Source organism: Hippoglossus hippoglossus, chromosome 13 (assembly GCF_009819705.1).
Source record: "Hippoglossus hippoglossus isolate fHipHip1 chromosome 13, fHipHip1.pri, whole genome shotgun sequence".
Lineage (NCBI taxonomy): Eukaryota > Metazoa > Chordata > Actinopteri > Pleuronectiformes > Pleuronectidae > Hippoglossus > Hippoglossus hippoglossus.
In genome coordinates, this window is record NC_047163.1 from 10621122 (window position 1) to 10634286 (window position 13165).

The 13165-nt window shown below is 43.6% G+C and overlaps 1 protein-coding gene across 5 annotated transcripts in view; it reads right to left on the minus strand.

The window, feature by feature from the left end:
- Positions 1–13165, minus strand: part of cux1b (cut-like homeobox 1b) — a 63150-nt gene that overhangs the window by 26547 nt on the left and 23438 nt on the right. For all 5 annotated transcript variants that reach the window (XM_034605157.1, XM_034605154.1, XM_034605153.1 and 2 more), the window contains exons 4-8: positions 9558–9636; positions 6752–6889; positions 5021–5144; positions 2175–2251; positions 1618–1684 (exon numbers count right to left, since the gene is read on the minus strand). In XM_034605157.1, the coding sequence (XP_034461048.1) occupies positions 1618–1684; positions 2175–2251; positions 5021–5144; positions 6752–6889; positions 9558–9636 (485 nt within the window). The remainder of the gene's footprint in view (positions 1–1617; positions 1685–2174; positions 2252–5020; positions 5145–6751; positions 6890–9557; positions 9637–13165) is intronic.

Below are 13165 nucleotides of genomic sequence, written 5' to 3' on the forward strand. Positions count from 1 at the left end.
AGAGAAAAGTAGAGGAGCGGGGCAATGGAGTCACAAGGAAGGAAAATAAAGAGTCGTGGGGGGGGCTCTGAAAGACTATGAAACCTATTGATTACAGCCATTACACTGCATGTAATATCTTCCTGTGGCCTATCCTCTTACACACACAAACGCACAATGCAGGAGATAAAGGATAAAGGGTGGGAGTGAGGAAGGTGGAAGAGGGGGGGAAAAGTGTTTTGTGAAGATGAGAGAAAAGGGATCAATCTGTTTTTAACAGCCAATCAATTTAACAACTCTGTTAATGGAGACACAGTGAGTTTGGGGCATGGTAAATGGGGATAGGGGAAAACCTTAAAAGCCAAGTTGATTCTCTGTCGTACTCCGTGTGTGGGGTGCGTCAGGATGCCCTTGACATCCTTGGATTTTAAAAAAAGAGTGATTTTCTCTTGAAGTAGAAACTACCAGTGAAACGACAAGAAAGGCTCCATTTTTCTTCTTAGAATTTGAAACCTTAGCTGCATTCAGACTTGCAACAAACTATTCATAATCTCCTGACATTCTCTGGAGAGGCTGTATGTGAGAGTGCAAATGTCCGAATGAGAGGCTACAGACATTGACCAGAGTTTTTCCTACCAGGCCCCCTAGTAAAAGCTCCGGATAATGAGAAAAGAGCAGGAGATCCTCTGGAGCATTCACCACAAGCGAGTGGGGTGTTGTTGATGTTTCTAACACATGATGCTATCTCAGGTGCCACACACGTAGAAGACCACGACAACATGTCGAGAGAGATTTTGTGGATTAGGGTCGACGCTCGTGATGATGCGCTGTAAATAAAAACACGTGATTTCTGCAACAGTCTTTATACGTCCTGCCTCCTGTATGTCCTCGCCTGAACGCTCCAGAGAATTCTGTGTTGTTGTGAACACTTCTAACCGGAGAATCTCCTGCTGTGTCGTTCATGTGTGAAAAGCGAAATCCAGAGAAAGTCTAGACCCAACTGTGTGAACATCCTCCAGAATACATGTCGGAAAACGGCTTTAGTGAATGTGGTCCGGATGCTTGAGTGGTTCACGTTACGAACCCTGAGGGAACGACGAGTGTGAATGTCATAAAGTGCCACTTCCCAGTGTGGAGTGGTGACATGGAAAAGCTTCTGTTCTTATCCTCGCCACTGCTATAAGATCAATAATGATAGATGCCCACAGCTCAAGTAATTGAAGCAACCTTATCTCACAGGTCCTGTCAGAAGCCTTTGTGGCTTAAAGTCTGAGATCTCACAGCGACCCTCTGTGGCCTCCCCTTTCTGGCCCGACCCGGATGAATCAGAGACATCACTTTAAAACTACAGCATCAGAATGAAATAAATAAAAAACAAAAATCTCTATTTTGGTGCTTTGCTGTAGCTGCAGAATGCATTACAATCCCTGTCAGTATTTACAGTGCGTGGGTAATGCTGGGATTTGGAGGCTGCTGAGCGTTTGTGGGAGATGATCCAGCTGTTGGTGGTGAGAAGGGGGGAGTTTCCAGGCAAGGAATATTCACTAAACAGGTATGATTATGTCAGGAACAGACTATGGAGGAGCCAGAGGGGGAAAAGTCACCGCAAACACACACATAGATCAGCGAGACACGTACTTTGCTGTGGATTCCTCGTCATACTTTGTCTTCAAATCAAAGAGCTCGGCCTGAGTTGTTTCAAGTGCTGTAAGAGACGAGAGAGGAGTTGGTTGTGAATTTCCCCGCCACACGACAGAATTTAGATGAAAAACTTTGACTGCTGTGTAATTTTAACTTTTAACGCTGTCAAAAACATTCTTAAATCAGCTTCTTACTACGAGCTGCACGCCCACACGAAGACATGATTTTCCAAAGTAGTTTTGATATTTCAAATTAAGGTTCCTGTTTCTAGTTTCTGAGATGTGCCGCTGTCAATCTGATCAAACCACACCCATGTAATCCAGATGAAGCCAGATTAAATTTTCAAATGTAAAATTTAATTAATAATGACTGGGGATTTTTTCCCCTACTTTAGCAATCAATGAACATTTAATGAGGAATACTTGAGATCTGAAACAGGTTTTCAGAGGCTTTAAAGCCAGTGCGACTTCCTTTTCATTGATTAAAGCTGCCTTTTTATTTGAGCTGGTTAGATCACTACCCAGTTCTGTAAAAAGACTGAGCAAGCTTGGTACCTGTCTGTAGGGACTGGGCCTTGTGTTCAGCCTCTTCCAACCTCGAGGACATGGAGTCCTGGCTCTCCTGGAGTTTCCTACAGAGGCAGACAAGAAGGCGAGGAAAAAAAAAGAGAGGGAGCAGAAAGTCACAGTTAAGAGATACTGAGTCAGTAAATCCTGGTTTCACACTTTGTGGCAACTGCAACTATTCTCTGTTTTCCCACCATTTCTGAAGTGTTTTCCCCACTAAAAACCTCCCAACACAACCCACTCCTCATTAAGCAGCCCTATTAGGCAGAATGTCTGCCACTGGGGCACAGTGCACCCAGGGGTGGGGGAGAGGGAGAGAGAGAGAGGAGAGGGAGAGGAAGAGAGAGCAAGGGTTGAGTATGAGAAGGGGGAGGCAGTGACAGAAACCACAAGGATAAAATAGATTCATTCTTAGCTTATAAAAAGTTGGGCTCTGCTGAGAAATTACCACTGTGTGTAAAAACATCAATAATATAGCACAAAGACGCTCTTTATGGCGCTCTTTGATGCCCCCCTTCCCCACCAATCTGTCTCTCCTGTCATCTCTATTTTTCTGCCCCCTACTTCATCCTTTCATCTCGCTCTCCCTCTCCTTCCCTCGCTCCTTGCGGGATAAACTGCATCAAAGGTGCCATCCATTTACTGCCCCTCTCAGACACAGGAAGTCAGCTCTCTGCAGACAGGAAGGGGCCTATAAAACACTGACGTACAGGAAATACAGTTGGACAATTGATCCTCTGCTGTACGTCTGAAAGGAGCGACAAGCTTTAACGCCGCTCCGCGCAGCGAACGAGATGACTGACATGAAGGAAAACATGAAGACTGTGATGTGCGTTTAATGTACACACACACACACGTCATTTATCAACTTGAAGTGTGTCAGAGACTTTTCAAATCAAGATCCTCTCAAGTGTCGTAATGACTATTAGCACTTTGTCACTTGTGAAACGCTTTGAAACTTTGAAAATACGCAAAGAGTGTTGAACTCTTTAACGTATCCTGTCTAAACTCGTAAAGTTGCAACAAAGAGATTGAATGCAGCATTAAAAACACTTCACACTGATTAAAAGAGGTTGTGTTTTTGTTTAGTTTGTCTGTTATTTAGCAGGATTACGCAAAAACTACAGGTCGATTACCACCAAACGTCTGGAAGGATGCGGTATGGGTCAGGGAAGAAACCATTACATTTTGGTGCAGATCTCAATCAGAAGGCTTCCTGGTTTTCTCAGAGAATAATTCATTGATCTTGATGAAAAGAATTTGGCATGTTCAGGAGAGTGATATTTGTGTGTGTGCTATTTGGTGCAGATTCAAATACAACTGCAGATGTAGTGAATTTAAAAGTGGTTTCATGAGGGGACCTTTGGGCCTGATGTTCTTTTAAATAAACTGGTAAAATAAACGAACTGGTCCAATAGAAACATTTATATTTTCAACTAATCTTTCTTTTAACATTCTCCCTTTGACAGGACATGAAGCTTGCCACCTTTTCCTGAGAAGTTTCACCAGGATTTAAACTTTAACAGTTTTGAGTTAATATATAATTGTTATATCTGTATGGGGATGAGTGGTGTAACACTGAAGTATGCTCATTAACGTGGCCTTGGACACCCTCTCCAGTATCTATACTGCACCCTATGTATTGAATTTAATCAGCTTCTTCTAAATCTATTGGTTGAAAGGTTTCAGTTGTGTTTCCTCTTCCTGGTAGTTTTTGAGTTATTACATGTCCATCATCACCTTTAACTCCTGCTCACCTGCAGTAAAAAAAAATAGTCTGGCCCTAAGGCTGCAGCATCTAATCATATGAGTTCTCACCATTTTGACTCTGTTTATTTATCCCTTTAAATTCAAAAGGGAGCAGGTAGTTATCCACGATGATTACATTTAAGACTGACAGGTTGATTCTCCAGCTGCACTTCACAAATTTAACTGATTGTGGCTTCACATGATAATTTAACAAGGTCAACTTCATTTTAGTCAGGATGAACTGAACAACGTAGGAAAGTCTGTTGTAAAGCGAAACAACGTTATGGCTGCCTGCATCTTAGGCAATTAGTTTAATCGTTTCTATGTTGAATGGGTTTCTTCCTTGGAACGGACAGCATCAGAGTGACTCTGCAGGAATTCTAGCCTTCGCAAGAGTTAATTCGTTAGAATAGATTTTATCATGTTCCTGAAATATCTAGCAACAATTATAAGCTTATTTATAACTGGCAGAGGCTTCCTGTGTATTTGAAAATCACACACTTCAAAATACCTAAGAGAGAGGGTTGAAAGGGAAGTAACGTACTAAATCAAAGTGAATTTCTTTCATTGCATAAAAATAAAAAGACACCTACGCATGATTTTTATCATTATATTCAGTCGGTGGGTTTTGTTCTGTTATGTGCTGCTACAGCAGCAATTATTCTGAACAAAATGGCTGAAATATACTGTGGCACAGACAGAAACTAAAAGCCTGTTGATTCCCATCAAAGAACGAATTGCAAGCACCCACATGAGAAAGAAAATGCTGGCATTGTCTTATATGTTATTTTTCATTCATGCATTCATCTGCAAAAGCAAAGCAATGTCAGAGAATGGGCTTCAATTATCTGATTTAACAGATAACTATGAGAAACAGTCTCAACGATTATTATCTAAGAAGAAATGAAGTTGTAAATAGCTCCTGCTAAATAAAGTCTGAAAATCTTAAACTTGTGGTTCAAAGATTAAAATCAAAGCAGCACAATGACCCAAAGCTTTAAAATGGCAAAATAATGCAGAGGTTATTAGTTGAAACACAGCAACAGTAGTTCTGACACAAACACACAGGGGGCGGACAGTTATACCTCTCCTTCTCTGCATAGTCGTTGTGTAGCTGGAGCTGCTTTTCTTGGGCCAGGTCCTCGGCTTGATTCTTCAGAGACTGCTCGTACTCTCGGATCTTCTCCTTCAGGGCCTTGATGGTGACCTCTGGAGGAGCGGTACGGGTATTGAGAGAGAAGGAAGGAAGAGTCAAAATACAGCCAATATGACAAATACAGAAAGAACGGATATATAGGGGTTTCATATGTGTGATAAATGGCAGTGATGACGGTGATGCTTTTAACCTTTGCTTTTAGGAAAAGGGTTTCATATCCCACATTCTTCCTCTGTCAGCACAGACGAAGGCCTCAGCCTGTATGGCTCCTGCCTAATCTGTACATCTAAGGGCCGGTGTAGAATATTCAACGTTGACCAACTTTAGATTATGCTGTATTCATTAGGACTGCATTAGTGCTGAAACCCCATAACCTGCTGACGGCTGAGCTCTGTATGGGGCAGCCTGAAATAAATCTAACACATAACTGGGGTAATAAATAGACCCGTGTGTACGTGCGTGCGTGTGTGTGTGTTTGTATGTGTCTCAGAGAAAGATATAAGTGAGTGAGACAATGATGAAGAGCATTGCTGCTCGCTGCCTTTGACTGAGGGCTCTTAGCACTTTGTGTGTGTGTGTGTGAGCGCGTGTGTGTGTGATTTAAACTCCAGTCTCACTGCTCTGACACATAATCAATAGAGGAGAGTCCCCTCAGAGCCCTCTTACCCCTTAACTGCTTAACTGAACTTTAAACATTTAGGTTGCGGGGATCAATGGCCCCTGCACTCGTTGTATGTGTGTGTGCAAGTGTGCGGGCGGATCGGTGTGTGTGTGTGTTTAACAGGAGTGGGAGTTCCACGGTGTGTTTTGGGGTTTAAATATCCCCCATCTATTGAGGCTGGAAGGAGGGATAAAGGATGAGGGAACAGGAAAATCAATGGCAGAATGGAACCCTGCCGCTATCGAGCTGTTCCAATTAACTCTCACTGAGGAAAGGGGGGATTCCAAAACATTCCCCACTCGCTCACTCACTCCTCCTTTTCGACTGAAATTACACCACTTTTATTACCGCTTCTCACTCGTCTCTCTGCCTTTGTCAGTTTTTCCATCTTTCTTTACCCTGAGGTAGCCTGTCGTTTTTTATTCATGAAACTGTGCTCCGTGTTTTTTTTCCCCTGAAAACCTATTTGAAAATGTAAAACCGTGTACATTTTTTTGTGTTTTTGAAAAATTTATAAGGCATTAAAATATGTTCAAATATGGGCTCTTTCTTTGAAAAAGACTTAAGATGTGTTTCTTTGACCTTATTACATATTTGCACTGAGAAGTTGTCTGTACACCATGAGCATAAAGATCAAATGGTGAAATTAATCTTGAAGTACAGAAGCAAAGATGTGTCTCAGTTTTACATCAAGAGATTTTGCTGCCATTTTTCTGATGAATGTTTTAAGTGAAGTCGTGTTACCGTCCGCCCATAACTACCTCGGGTGTAGCTACGACACAAACTGGAAATATGTTTAGAATCTTTTTAAGTTTTGTTCATGTGAGTAACTGGTCTTAATGGTAAGAGAGAGGCCATTTACGAGACTGAAATATTGAAATATTGTGTGATTATCTGTGACTAACTAAGCGGCCTACATCCATGCCTTTGTCAAAGTCCCACAGTATAAACCCCAAAATGTCTGTGTGTGTGTGTGTCTGCACGTGTCCCCTCTCTAACCTTGGTTTTTGACCTCTGCAAACTCTTTGTTGTAGTCCTCCAGTGTCTCTCGAAGTTTGGTGTTCTCAGTCTCAATGTCGTGCATCCTCTGGAGCTTCAGCTGCAGCTGCTGAGCCAGCTCCAGCACAGGTACAGGATCTGGCAGAGACAGCACACACTACGTTAGCACACTGTAGCAGATTACACAAACAAGGGCTGCGAGGTGGCGTGGTGAGCTCGGAATAACTACATTCCAAGGCCCTGCGAGAGCGAGCGTTTGCCCTGGTAAAGTGTCCTTGAGCAAGGCAATGAATCTCTAACCGCTCCAGGAGAAGTGTTCTGGAGCTCACCCTGACCTCTGACCTCCCTTTGGAGGAATACTGGTTACTGCGAGGAACAAAAAATATATATATCACAGTTTCTAGCACTGTTGTGATAAGGTGAGTTATATACAGAGCTGAGGCAGAGAACATGATACAGAGCTAATAACATCTGACAGTGTCAGACACAGATTAATGAACTATCAAAGGGTTCTGTGGGTAGTTTAACATATGTGCAAAAGGAAACAGCTTCAGCCATAAACATTTCAAGATACATCTTCTCAAATATTTTACACATTTAAAAAAAAAGTTCAGCGTAGTGTTTGTTGTATGTGTGTCTTTATCCATCGCTTATGTGTATGTTTTTTACAGTTAGGTCTACAGTTTAAAAATGGCTGCAATCTTGTATTAGTGTCATCATTGTTTGTGACGTTTTTCGTTTAACAAGAAAACATGGACATGTCTTTATCACGAGCCAAATTAATAAAGGTCAATATGTTCTTACTGTTTTTTTTTAAATTGTTTTCAAAGAATGAACAGTATCGGTCAGGCTCTACTGATACTCTACTGATACTACTGCAAAAACTTCCCAGATTAGAAAGAGAAGAACAGAACAGAGATTTGATTTGCCCCAACAGTTTAAAACACACATCTGTGAAAGGTCATAGTTTGCTTTCACATTCTGTATCAACTTCACTGTATCCATAAAGGCAACTGAATGACACACTATCAGCCTTTGTATCAACAAAGACTATTGTTGGTTTACCAGATAAACTTTGGTTTTGTAGAGGGGGAAAATGAATGTGTCACATGCTGACACAGCAAGAGAATTGGATAAACGATAGCAAGAGAGTAGTGAGTAACATAGATGAGACACATTAACAACAGAGATTACTGGGCTATGATCAGTTTAAGTGTTTTCTATGATTCCGCTTAAAAGCGAGAAAAAAGGGAAGGATGGGAGCAGACAGATGGACAAAGTGGAGCCGTAAAAACAGGCAAGGCAAGAGGTAAATAAGAGATTAAAGAAACAGAGGGAGAAGGAAGAAAGACAAGTTTCTGGAGGCATTTTACCAACATCTCTGTGAACACACAGCAGGGTTAACTGTCAGTGTGATGAAGAGAGCCCTGTCAGTCAGGCCAATCACATCTGATTGGTGCTCATGGGTGGCAGACTGGTGACAGGCAGCCAAGAGACGCAGGCGATGCTCATCAGCATGCCAGCTAAAAGAGCAGTTTTTGTGTGTGTGTGTGTGTGTGTTTGTCTGTGTGTGTGCGTTGTACAGATAAGAGGAACTGACAGCTTACAGCTGGGGGTAAGGGCTGCGTGTGTGTGAATGTGTGTGCTTGTGCACGCATGTGTGTCTCATGTCTGACGCAGTTAGATATCTTAACTATGCTAATGAGAGATCAGCAGAGAACGATTGGGGAATTTCATGCTGATTTTGTGCTGTCAAGGTGACACACCATGCAGGGCTAAGCTCTGATACACACACACACACAGAGAGACACACAAACACCTTGTCACAAACACAAGGGCGCCCTCGCATAGATTCTCATATAAATACACACAAGTACAAACAAACACTAAGGAACAATACGCGTATACTCTGAATTTGGACTCCTATCTGCCTCTGTGCCCTTGAAAATCACATTTCTCTCCGTCTTATCAAAGCTTTGCCCTTCACATAGGCCCCTCTCCGAATCAACTGTACAGCTTGTTAAAAGCAGTTTGACTTGTGGGCAACTGGTGCTGAACGCTCTTGCCAGACACCTTTAATCTAAAGCAGAGCACACACTGGGCTGACTAACCAGGCCTTCAGCTGATAGAAAACAGAACAAAACACACTGTTTCCTCTTTCAAGACTGCTGCATTAGTCAGGCTGGTCTGTGTCTGTGTGCGTGTGTGCATCAGGCATTACATCATTGTCTCGCTGCAAGTTAAGAATAGCCCCGTCAGAGCTGGCGCTGACTTATTGGGAGCAGTACAATCCAAAGATATTACTGTAGGTCTATCCATGTGGGACTATGATGACCTCCTTACGCTATAGATGAACTCAACTCCTCTCCTGTTCCTACACGGCCCCTCCACGGCTCCCATACAGCCGAAAAAACCTCCAACTAGTAGCACTGTGACTGTGTGTGTTCTGTAACACCCTGTGCTGCGTGTCCCTTCTCGGCCTCAGTGTGCTGAACGTGACTGCTCATGTGTGCACTTTGCAGCAGCCAATCGTGGGCGGACTTGTCATCCATATCAGGATGCACCTTCTGTTAAGACGCTCTAAAGGCTACACCAGTGGGGATGATCTCTTGGGGAACACATTAAGGCGTTGAACATGCCTGGATGCACAGTGAAGGAGCACCAGAGGGACAGTGTCATGCTTATTCTCTTCCCTTTTGGTGCTGTCTGCATGGATAAAGGGGCCTCTTGATCACGTTTTCGGACTCGGGAGGTGTGTCGAGACAAACACATAGGCAAACAGAACTTTTATAGAACACAGACTTACCTGGGACATCGATTATTTTCTTGTAGACGTTCAAGAAGGCGGCCTCTGCTTCTTTACTTCTCTTACTCAAGGCATCGATCTGGGTAGCGGGGGGCAAAAAAAGTAATGGTTAATTGTCATGCGCACCAACCTCAGATCAGTGTCACATCCATAGATTCCAAAGGCAGACGCATTAATTTTACAGCAAGGGTAGTCTACATATCTGTCTATCCTCACTATGCATCGGTATGTTGCATGCGATCATGCCTGTCTTGACAGTGGCTGCGTTGGTGTTTCCTTCCCGTGAAGTCAGTTCAGCTGTTCAGCCGATGACGGATGCGTTTCGTTTGCTGCATGCCCGAGTCTGTCTGTCCTCGAGTGAGTGTTCCTTAGTCTGTTGGTCTGTGTGTGATTGTGTGTGTGATTGTGTGCGCGCCTGTGTGCGAATGCGTGTTCGTTTCCCCTCCAGCACGCTGACATCATTAAACAGCTGGCTCAGTCTTTCCAGCCACAGCAGGGGTAGATTATTCAGTCAGCTCTTAGCAGCAATACAGTGTGGATCCATTACTGATGCAGCCATTAACACAAGAGGGCACGGCATGCATTCCATCACCGATATTATTGAAATGGACAGCATTAGAACTGATCCATAAGAGATTAATTCTAAAATGGTACTGGAAGAACTTTTACACTGTTTTCAGTGCTGCAGCATGAGGCAGCGCACTCGGCTGCAGTCCCTGTGTCACACTTCAATATGAGAAGCAGACAGAGTAGGCGAAACGCATCTGAAATCACATCTAAATCGAAGGAAGCAGATGCCAAATAAAGACATTCAGATGGTGCTACTGTACTGGGCAGAGCTACAGCTGACTACTCTGGCTCACGCACTCAGACTAAACAGCCTTGTGTTTCTCTTCCAACTCCTCCAGCATATTCGCTGAGAGAAAAGGAATAAAGACAAAAGCCTATATAAGTCCAAATATAAAGTCTTCACATTCCCAGCCAAGCCAGTAGTGTAGTTGATGGGTGGTTTAGGGGTTCTTGCCACTGTAAACAGAGCGGGCTACATGTAATACTGCCTGGGCTCCTATGGGAACCTAATAAATCTCTTCACATGGCTTTGATTCATCTCTAGTTTTTTAGCCGCAAAACATCTGGCCCCGAGTAGGCTGGTGCCAGCAACCCCCCCTCCCCTCTTTGCTCCTTCTGTTGCTCTACGTCTTTCTCCTATTCTCTCTCTCTCTCGAATTCTGCTTCTTGTCACTTTCATGTTCTCTGACTCATATTTTTTTTTCTTTCCCTCAATCATTTTCAGTGTCAGTCTTTCTCACGTTTCTCTGCCATACACTCTCTGGCATGCTTAGGGCTCCCGTCTTGCTCTTCCTCTCCCTCTCACACACATACACAGGCTCGCGCACACAAACGCACACGACCACATCTCTTTCTCACATCATGCTGCATCATGTACCTTATCCTTTTCATGTGCTGTGTGACATTGAGTGATCGGATCCTCAAATGCAACGCCACTAATGGGAGATTACTGATGCTGAGTACTAATACCTCTCACACACCAACACCGAACCTGTTCATCTGTGTCCAAATGTGAATGTGTGCGCGCACATGTATATATCAGCATATGTGAATTTTGTAGTACCACAGCATTATAAAGAATAAAGGATAAAACACAAACGCACTCACAAACTGACGCAAAAAATGATGGGCCGATGGCAGCGAAGGAAGCCAGCTGCGTGACTGTACAATGACTGGGCCAAGGTCAGTGGTACAGCAGCTTTATATAGCCCAACATGGGAGGCAGGAAATAGACATTTAATGTAGGACACACCCTACAGTTAGAGGCAGGTTAACTGCAGGACCAGAGCCATTAGAAGACCACCCAGGATTTGCAAATACAACCCTGCTGTTCCAAACTTCAGCTCTTTCAACCAGTCCCAATGACATCTGCTATTACATGCTCCCCTGCCCCCATCCCACACACACCCAAACAAATGAAGGGACACAAATGATACCTCACCAGTATCAGTAGGTTACCGATGAGAAGTGCTTGCAATTGCAAAAGGTATCCCTGATACATCCACACACACAAACACATATGTACATACGTCAGCACCCTGTGCCACCATCACTCAGCACTGCCTCGCTCCCCTATCTAACCCATAGTGTGTGAAGGGCATCAGGCTGACCTGCGTGTGTGCATGTGCGTATGAGAGTGTGTGTGTGTGTGTGTGTGTGGCCCCAGTGGAGTCTGATAAGGCGAGGCTATGGGAAGCAGAGACTGAAGCCTTGGATAATGGAAAAGCTTATCAGATCGATGGACCAACAAGGAACACTGCATACATGCAATACACACACACACACACACACACACACACACACACACACACACACACACACACACACACACACACACACACACACACACACACACACACACACACACACACACACACACACACACACACAAATAACCGGTTTACCAAACTGAGGCCTCGTGGAAACAGTACTGTTATTGGTAATAATTATGACCCGAGGGCATCCACCTTTCAATTCCCAAGATTAAACAGAGTATAAAGACCTTCAAGTTCCTAGGCTAAAACTTTATTGTTCTTTCTAGGTTTCGCATTCACTCAGTAAAGATTCAAGCTCCTGGCTAAAACGTTTATGGATGAATTACTGTGGGACCTCAACAGGAAGACCCTCTGATTTCTGGTGCTGTCTTGTCCTTGATCAAAGCATCGAGGGGTAAGCAAACAAAGCCAGGCTAAAATTACACATTCTCAGAGCTACTCATGTTGTGGCATGCAAGCGTGCAGAATAGTCGACTGATTGATGGGCTGCTCTGAGACTGGCGCGGGTGTACAGTATTATCTCAATAATCATAAGATAATGTCTTTCTCAGTTCCGCGACCACCCACCAAGCGCCTCAGCGTGTTCTGGTGTGCACGCCGTCGAGGTGTGTCAACACAAGGATGGTGGAAACAGCTGACAAAGCCCCAATTATACTGCTGCCGTTTCTATTCTCTAAATAGACTGTGGATCATCAGCAGAACATGGTGGAACCACTATAAATTACAGCATTTTTACATAACCACTGGCTGTGGTTGCTGCTCTAACACAAGAATATGGAAACTAACCCAGTGTTAAACTGTAATAGTCTATGGCCAGTAGCAAAGCAGCCCTGTCACTATCTATTGAGATGATTTTGTTTGTGCACATTTGTGTGCTTCCATGTGTGTGTGTTAGGGAAAGGATATTATGAGGCTGAATGTCCACCCACTCCCAACCCCAAATAATGCCCCCGTCTAAACCGGTCGCCTCCACTCCTACCCTCTGACTTTCACATATGGGAGTGAACTGGAAATGCATGGCTGCCAGTAAGGAGGAGTCATGATGGAAATAGGCCAAAATGATGGAGGAGGAGATAGAGAGGAACAGTGGGAGTATGATATAGCACACACACACGAAAGTCACCTCTTATAAGTTAAGGTACATAAAAACTTAGGGTGTGACATTAAAGTGAAAGTGAATAAATGTGCCACATTGAACAAAAATGGCTCATGATTCACGAAAAAACAAAACTAACCCTACCGAATCATGCAGACAAAGTCTGA